This window comes from Parasteatoda tepidariorum, chromosome 3 (genome assembly GCF_982258835.1).
Source record: "Parasteatoda tepidariorum strain Cologne lab strain chromosome 3, Ptep-v5.0, whole genome shotgun sequence".
Taxonomy (NCBI): domain Eukaryota; kingdom Metazoa; phylum Arthropoda; class Arachnida; order Araneae; family Theridiidae; genus Parasteatoda; species Parasteatoda tepidariorum.
This window is the reverse complement of record NC_141757.1, coordinates 19,874,967-19,884,629: the sequence shown is the minus strand read 5'-3', so window position 1 is coordinate 19,884,629 and position 9,663 is coordinate 19,874,967. Positions and strand designations below refer to the sequence as shown.

Here is a 9,663-nt window from a genome sequence, read left to right as displayed (position 1 = left end):
GCGTTTACCTAAATAAGGCAAACACCTTGAGGATTTGAGCTGATTGTTAAGCTTAGTGGCATCAGTGCCACGATCAGTGAATTAGCTTGAGCATGTTTATCAAAAGCTGAACTGTAATCACTAAAGCACTGCAGTCCTCAGTTATGAAAAACTAGGATAAACCTAAGGAACGAACTTAAGAGGTATTTCTATGTAACTATAAATTTAAAGCTCTAAAGATCAAAATAAATCAATTCGAACTTTATTAAAAACAAGTACAAACAATTTAAAAATAGTAATCTTTTATAAATCTGAATAAAAACATTTTGTAAATAGCAATTACCTATCAATGTACATGGTAAATAAATATCAGCGTTAAAGAACAAATAATTCATAAATATAAAAAATAACATCTAAATAATTATATCACAGTTTTGAAATCTTTTAGGAAAATAACTTTTTACATGCTTAGTGCTTTAATTTTGGAACATTTGGAAATAGCAAATGGAATATTCAATTTAAAAAAAGTTAAAATACAATTAACTAAAATTGAAACAATTCAAATTTGACAAAACAAAGAAAAAATTGATTACCGGTAATTATCACAAAATACAAAGCTTCCTACTATTAACTATTTAGGTAGCTTCTAACTAATTTCAATCAAAATACAAGGTTAAACCTAAATTACATTTTAAGAGCAACAATAAAGAAAATTTCTGAACTGTACTTAAATACTGATCTTTAACAGACTGTATAAATTCTTGTTTTCATTTCCACGAATTCTTTGAAAATCTAAATTACCACAAGAGTAATAACTTTCTCAGGGTGTCAAAAATAATATTTTTTTTAAGAATGTAATCTACAACAGTTAGCAAAGAATTTAGAAATTCTTTGTTAATATTGTTGAAAATTCTAAAACCAAATTTCACCCAAAACAAATATTTCTAGAGCAGTTTCTCTAACATAATATTCCAGGAAAATTGGTATAAAATCTAAAAGATAAAATTTTCTCATTTTTTAAATACATGTATTATAGTCATCATACAATTACAAAGTAAATGGAAATCCACAATTTCCACAAAGCCAGCAGAGTGCAAAGCACACTTAATATTATATTTCTAGATTGCATCTTGTGTTATATTTACTTAATCTTACGTCTAAAGTAATTTTCTGAATTTAATGCTTTAATTAAATTCACACAAACAAAGCAACATAAAAAAAGGTCACTCAATAAATATATTAAGTATTACATATACAGTGGTGACTAGCCTTATGCAGATCACACACTGATTTTTTTCACATAAAAGTGTAGAGATGTCCATTAATTACTAATTTGTTGTTGTTAATTTACGTCGCACTAGAGCTGCACAATGGGCTATTGGCAACGGTCTGGGGAACATCCCGGAGAAATGATCCGCAGACATGCCATCACAATTTTGATCCTCTGTGGATGGGATGGCACCCACATTTCGGTAGCCCGACGACACGCGCGCGAAGTCTAGCACTTTACGGTAGCACAGTTTAACGAGGACCAATACCGCACACCCTCGGTCCCTACGCAGACTGATCCAAGTGGTCACCCACCCGCACACTGACCGCAGCCAGTGATGCTTGACTTCGGTGATCTGCTTGGAACGATCAGTCCACTGCGGGACCCATTAATTATTGAAATGGTAGTACTAATTAAATAGGGTTTCACTCAATTTTAGAAAAAAAAAATTCCCTGACTTTTCCAGGTACATCAGATAAATTTCAATAAAAATCCATACTATATTTTATATAGTCCTCACAATTTTTCATTAGAAAACTTAACTTAAAAAGGAATTTTATAAAATAATTGTATTTGATGCTAGAATTATTAACTCAAAACATAATGACTTCTTATCGTCACTGATAATTCCAAGACTGGTTATTTTCCAGGAATGATATAGGAATTTCCTAGGTTAATAGTAAAAAATTGCATTTATCCCTGAATATCCAATGCTTTTTAGAGCTAAAATGAAATTCCCTGACAATTCCAAGTTTTTCCTGCTCTCTCTGAACCGTGGGAGTCCTAATAAATGATTTAATTCCACACATAGCTATTTTTATGCAAATAGAAAATAAATAAGAGTGAGACAAGTATCATGAAAGAAAAAGATTTGAAATGAGAAAAAATAGACAAGACATCAGAACTGCCAATATTTACAAACAAAAAAAGGGGATTTTTAAGATAGTAAATAACAGGATTAAAGAGCCTTTAAAGACATAATTTAAAATACAAAAATTTCAAATATATACATTACTAATGAATAACTATTTTATTAATTAATTAGTAACTACTAATAATTAACTAGTGACATTTCCTTCTTGATAATGTTTTTACTAGATATCAAAATATTCTTCTCTTTTGTTAAAACTTTTCAATAGAGGGAATCTTAAAAATTTTTATGTAAAATTTTAATATAAAATAAGAAATTATAGTGATTAAGATGCATGATTCATCTTAATAAATGCCTTTATAAATAGCTTAAAGAACACAACTGAATCTGTAATAAATAAATTTTAAAAAATAAATTAACAATATGAAATACTGATTAATAAAACTTAAATTAAATTATGAGAACAAACAGCTTCTTAATATTAAACTTTAACCCGAAAGAATTTTTTTGGCAAGATTCTGACATTTTTTCTACCACTTCACTATAAAATGGCAAGAATTTAATGTAACAAAAATATACGCGACACATATATATAGACGTAAATTACATTAAACATACTTTCAAGATTGTCTTAAAAAAAAAGTCAACATAAAATACATTCAAACATAAAATTAAGTATAAAAAATACTTGATCACCAATCGTTCTATCGTTTCTTTAAAAACAGAAAGCATTGGAGCTCATTGATAGAATATCAGGAAGGTATTAAGAAGTAATTAAAATCATTAACAATAGATCACATTTAATTGTTTCAAAACATTTGACTAAAATTTTGGGTAAAACCACTGCACTGGCTAAACATACTCAGGCAAAGGTGCTGTAAACTAATAATGATACAGAAACAAATTACAAAAATTGGGAACTCAAAATTTAAAAAAGATCAATATTTTAGAACTGTAGAATAACCCTGTATTTTTTAACAGTAGAAGATAAACTTTTCCTGACCATTTATATAATGTTTCTCTGACATTTAACTACAAGCTTAACATCGGCACCTCTATTATTTTTACCTTCAAACAAGGAAAAAATTTTTGGAAGTGAAGCAGAGATATTTAGATCTATAACAAACAATTTGTCTATAACAAAAAATATTTGTCCTTTCAAATGAAAAAACTAGTCAAGGATCTTTTCTCAATTAATTTTAAACAGATTTATACTCTTTAAGAATTAGATTTTGAATTTACTAATAAGAATTACATTTTATGAATTAAATGAAGAATTATATGTCAAAACTAAGAAAAGCTCAAGATTAAATATTTCTCTGACCAACATAAACCAAAAACTAAAGCTCAACAACTTTTCCCATAAAAAGGATTAGGTCGTTCTTACAATTATAAATTAAAAATACAAAGGGGTGGTCAATAATGAACTCAGCACAATGAGTTCTACTATACTTATTCATCATTACAGCAGTTGATGCAGCAACTTCAGTTCCCTCTTCATTTACTTCTAGAACTGCTTTGTGAATTACATCAGACACATAAAGGTTTTCTTTGTCACACATTTGATCAAAGTGAGCACCTGCTTCAAATGCTCGTCTCAAACCTAAATTTTTTAAAGCGTTTTTCAAGGATTTTGAGTACTCCAAATGAAGTTTTGGTAAAGCCACTTTAACTTCAGTTTCACACAAGGTTTCATTCACATGTCTCAAGAACTCAGTCGTTATTTGTTGTTCTAATTTATCAACTCCATTTCGTGAATTTGGCAGCAACAATAACATTGCTAAGTTTTCACCTTTATAGGGCAATTTGAGAGCTTTGAATGAATTATCGTTAGCATAAAAAAACTTCTCTTTTAAGTGCATCATTTCAACGAGCTTAGGTTCATCATCTAAACCCTTATTATAAAAATGCTGTAAAAAAGTGGATTTTTCTTTAAAGGCATGCAACCAAAACCCTCTAAAGTAGACAGCATTTAAAATTACCAATTTAGTGTCAGAATCCAAAGAGTCAAGTAAATGTGAAATCTTATTTTCTGTCTTAGTTTTAATCCAGTCGTTAGCTTTCTTCACAGCTGTTGCAGAATCATTCATAAAATCAACATCTACAAATAGTGCATGGAAGAAATCTCTTAGTGATCTTTTAAAATCCTCTTGAACTGAAAGTTTACAATCCCCAAACACCACATTTGCAACATTCAATGTGCACAGGTTGGATGTTTTATTTATTTCAGAAAATAGATGGTGAAAGCTAGTTTTGACATCTCCAGACTCTACTTTAGCTACTTCATATCCAAGAACAGTAGTCATCTCCTCAGCTGTTTCATGACTGGATCCAATAAATCCCATTGCAAGAGCACTTGATATACTAAATGGAGAAAAGAAGACATTTCCAATTTCTTTCGAGAGTTCTTTAAGAAGGTTAATTCCTAAATAATTTATAGCTTCAGATATAGCTTGGTGAGAATCCTAAAATAAAATAAAAAGTTATCTTAGAATTTTTTTTAGTTATACATAAACTAAAAGATTTTTGGGGAGAGGCTTTCACAAAAATTAATTGGTACTATAACAAAGATTCCATCAAAAACTTTATAAATACTCTATTTTACAAAAAATTCAGGCAAATTTATTTACCAATGAACCGACTACGATATAGCTCTTAGGTATGCTTGTTAAAGTGAAAACCAATAAAATTCGAAACTGAAAAACAATACTCTTGAATATTCTCCTTGATAAAAATATGAAGAATTTTTCTAAAAGATTATTCAGGGGTCTGTCTAGGTTTTTGTGAAAGGTACCTATTTTGCGAAAATTTAGACATAATGTGTGAAAAATTAAAAATTATATTAAAAAATCAATACAAAAACATGGTTAAAATATAGATTTATCGTTTCTTAAGGGATACAAAAATAAAATGTCAAGAAAAAGTATTTTGTGAAACTACCGTTTTTCCTAAAGTTGAATTTGTGAAACTACCGTTTTACCTAAAATTGAACTTGTGAAGGTACCGCTAAACGGTAGTAAATTCGGCCTGGACAAACCCCTGTTATTACCGAGAATTTTACCTTTCTACTTTTACCCGTCTCAAAATAAGATAGTATTGATTCTAATAAAAGAGAAGGGGAAAAAATCAGTGATCAGTGTTTTATTATGGAAAAGAAAAAAAAAAACACTAAAATTCAAGATAATACAACAGTTCCAGAGTCCATCACTGATTTATATAAGCACAAATAGAATTACCACTTTTTACAGTTATTTACAATTCCATGTTAGTTTACATAAAATTTCAGGTACAGAAAAAAAGTTCAACAAAATTCAAACTGAATAAAAATGATATTTTTAACACTGGATACTTTTAAAGATTAAAGACAATTTAATTAAAACTTAAAATCAATCAACTTAATATCAATGATTTTAATTAAATTATTAAAATGAGTGATTTAAGTAATCTGATTTATCAATGACTTAAATTATATAACAAAAACTAGCAATTTAAGTGATCTGATTTTATAATAAAAAACAATAATTCAAGAATAATTGATTTAAAGAATTGTAAAAATGAGTGAAGATAATTTGTTATGCTTCAACAAAATGATTGAGAAACTACAATAACTTAGATTATGTGCGGTAAATACTTAAATGTGTTATTCTATTCAAAAATTCAATCTTTTAGTTTATTTTCCTAAAGAAAAGTATTGTAGTTTTTATCATGATTCAGATGTTGCCATGGGCTGCACATCAAGAGCTAGCGGCCACAGGTTGTGCACCTCTTGTTTACATTAAAATTTCATAAAGCTAAATAATAACAATTATAAAAAGGCAATGAGGGGAAAAAATACAGGAGAGAGTAATTGAAGAATTTCCTTCTTTCTCCATTAACATATTACTTATGATAAAAAAAGTGAATTAAGCATTAAAAAAATGCAAACATGAGATTACTTTATAAATTAATCAAAGATAATGCGTAAAATTTACATTATTTTATTTATTCAATTGTTGATTCAATACAATGATCAAATGAACTTTAATAAGTAAAAATAAAGCTGGGAAATTTATTATTTACATAAATAAACTGATTAAAAAATGTCCCAATTTCAAAATACAACATTTTATCAAAATTAGTAATTGGGATCAGGAGTCAAATAGTGATTTGTTGGAATACCTAATATTCAGCTAATAAAATCAACCGAGTACCAAATATTCTTGAACGAAAATTTTAAAGCCCTAACATCTCCAATCTTCCCAATACTGTATTTCCAAAAAAATAGAATAAATAGAAAAGTATCCTAAATAGAAGAAATACAAGCCCTAATGAAATCCTTTTTGATTGCTGGAAGATAAAAATGTCGAAAGAAAACGCTAGATAAAAAAAAAGAAAAAAATAGTTCTTAATTTTTAAATGAAAAATTTAACACTTAAAATCTTATTTTAACTTTTCCAGATGCAATTTAACATTAAGAAAAAAGTGACAATATAAAGAAATAATAAAAAGCAAAAAAGTAACAAAAAAATGCTTTATTTCTTAAAATATAACTTCAAAGTTAAAAACTACAGCTTTCATTTTTATTGGTTGTTTTACCATACACAAAAAGCGATAAGTAAAGAATAATCATATTAGAAGCGTAAAAATAAAAAAAAATCTTCAAATAAAAAGTGTTGAAAAAACAACCAAATTGATATAAAACTAAACTCAGTGGTGCTACAGCCCATAGACAGCCAAGGCCTACTTGTGCTCATCTTAGTTTTTTTGACCTTGAGCTCTGGAGTGAGGGGGCAGATGTTCTGGTTAGGTGGTCACCCGAACGCAAAACACCCAGTGTTTAGTTCCCAAGGTACTCATTTCGTTAATTCACAACTAATTTTACTTATTTGTACAACTGCAAACAAAGGCATGAAATACTCCACTTTTTATAAGATATTATGGGGATAAAAACTCCCTGCCAAATCCAGGGCTTGAAGTAAAATTATGTTTTTTCTCAACTTTTTTCTAGAAACTCATTTTCCTCAACTTTTTCCATATATTGCAGAGTCCGCATTTTGCCTGAGTACAATCGAAACTTTTTAAGAGTTAAAGTTTAATTCTAAGTGATAGAAATATTTGTAAGAAATAAAGAATGTTTAATTTGATTAAAAATAATTGAACAACTTAAACGATTTAACGATATTTTCAATTCTCTGCTGGATTCCAGTGCAGAATCAGGAGATTGGCCTCAGGTTACCAAAAATTTCAATTGTAATTTTGCGGAATTTTCTTTGTAGGGAAGTGTGTCTGCGAAAAAGAGTGAAATTTCCTGAAGGTTCTGATATGGGTATGGTAGTGGAAATTGTTGAAAGTCAATTCAGTAAGAGAACATATAATCACGGTTAATGTGAGAATGAATAGCAAATGAGAATGAGGTAGTAATCTAAGAGTGAGTAATAAATGTTTTTGGCAGTCAAAATGTTCTTCAGTCCTTCAAAGAAATCTTGTTACGCTAAATTTATGAAACGTTAGTACTGGGAAAAGAAGAAACTGGTCTAGTTCGGGACTTAAGGCATAAAAGCACAAATCACATTCATCTGACGAGGCCGTAAATTTTTTCAGAATGTTCACAAATAAGATATTTTTATTATTCTGAAAAGCAGGGGCAATTGTATGCCAAACCGAAAAATCCTGAAAATTTCTCGAAAATCATAAATTACACATTTCAAAAAGATGAGTGAATTTATGAATTTAAATCATCAATATTTTCAAAAAATTCTAAATAAATTACATGCAGCATAATTTTAATGAATTATACATAAGTTTACTTTTATCTCTAATTACACTTATTATTCTACCAGAAAGAATATTTAAAAATGAAAGAGATGCCAAGCATAAATTCGAGTTCTAATATTTCTAAATAAAGCATAAAATTTTTTTATAAATACATAAATGTGATCAATAATTTCTTGAAACTTCTGGAAATCATCTCTGGAAAAGTTTCGTGTGTACATACAATATTAAGATGTCGGAGATATTTCGGAATCGTGATCTGCCACAACAAGTGCAATTGACAAGGCGCTAAATTAATTTTAAACGGAAATTTAAAAACAAAAACAAAATGATAGATGTTTGCATGGGGGTGGCTATGAGTTATACCCCTGTATAACTCGTGGCTCGCTGCCAGGAAGTTGCTAAGATTTGGCAATTATTTTACCACAGATCACGATCCCCCTCACTTCAATTGTAGTTGGTGCTGAGTAGAAACACCCATCATTAAAATATTCTAATGTATATCAGTAGTTTTAAAAAGATGTTTCGGCATCGTGGATTGCGACAAAATAATCGCAAGTCTTAACAATGATACGGAAATATCCCCAGGTGTGTAAAGAGCATGAAGAATATTTTACACCTAACAAAAAGGAAAGTTTGGTATTCATATTTGAAATTAAAAAATAGCTAAGATTGTTTTGCTGTAACAATTCCTAATTTCGTAGTACGTTAAGCCTAATGCGAAATCAAAAGATTAATAACAGAAGTCGCACACACACATCTAATACTAATTGCTCAAAAAACAGTCTAAAGAATACACAAATTTAATAACACTTTCACTTACTACAGTATCCATTATTTCTCATTTCTTCTGTATCATCTTCTTCTACCAAAAAAAAATAGTTTTCAAACTATTTCACAAAAGTTGAGTTGAGCTGAGTAATTCGGCTCAAATGGCGGTAACTTGGCATGCATAATGAAAAATTTACAAATTAGAGACCGTTTACACTGCATGCATTTCACGCTCATATAATCGACGTCGAAAAAATAGGAGAATCTGATTGGTGAGTTTCTCACATTCCTTTGCTGTTGTTGTTTTGTTGTTAATTTACGTCGCACTAGAGCTGCACAATGGGCTATTGGCGACGGTATTGGCCGGAAGATGATCCGAAGACATGCCATCACAATTTTGATCCTCTGCGGAGGGGATGGCACCCCCGACCCGACGACCTGCACGCGAAGTCGAGCACTTTACGGTAGCACAGTTTAACGAGGACCAATACCGCACACCCTCGGTCCCTACGCAGACTGATTCAAGTGGTCACCCACCCGCACACTGACCGTAGCCAGTGATGCTTGACTTCGGTGATCTGCTGGGAACCGCGTCTTAACGATCAGTCCACTGCGGGACCACATTCCTTTGCAGCTGTGAACAAAAGTGCATGTTGTGAGATTGGCAATTTATTTGATTAAATTTAATATGTTAAAGCAAAGAGGAGTACAGAAAGAGACATCACTTTGGGTTTGAAAATGCATGTTAGTTTGAAACAAACTAACATACATTTGTTAGATTGAAACAAGAACGGTTCCATGCCTTTGGCCCTTCTCCCTTCCCTCTACTCCTCTTTTCACGTACTACGATATTTTTCCTTTTCTTATTATTTTTCGTTTTTAATTAATAAAAAATTTTTTTTTTAAATTTCCATGATGCTTTCGTTTAGAACTATGTTTGATGTAGTTTTCAGTTCCATATAATTTGCCAACTTAAAAGATTTTAATCTATATGAAAATCAAGAGAGAAACTAACGTATTT

General features: G+C 29.9%; 1 protein-coding gene across 2 annotated transcripts; it reads right to left on the bottom strand.

The window, feature by feature from the left end:
* Positions 1-225: 225 nt before the first annotated feature.
* LOC107436515 (intracellular coagulation inhibitor 2) lies at positions 226-8,844 on the bottom strand. 2 transcript variants are annotated; one of them, XM_016048267.4, is made up of 2 exons: positions 8,695-8,844; positions 226-4,585 (listed from the first exon to the last, which is right to left on the bottom strand). In XM_016048267.4, exons 1-2 carry the CDS (start codon positions 8,704-8,706, stop codon positions 3,461-3,463), a joined length of 1,137 nt encoding a protein of 378 aa, XP_015903753.2. In that variant the 5' UTR covers positions 8,707-8,844; the 3' UTR covers positions 226-3,460. The 2 variants fall into 2 exon arrangements, with proteins under 2 accessions (XP_015903753.2, XP_042901045.2); XM_043045111.3 differs by lacking the exon at positions 8,695-8,844 and adding an exon at positions 8,027-8,671.
* Positions 8,845-9,663: the final 819 nt, after the last annotated feature.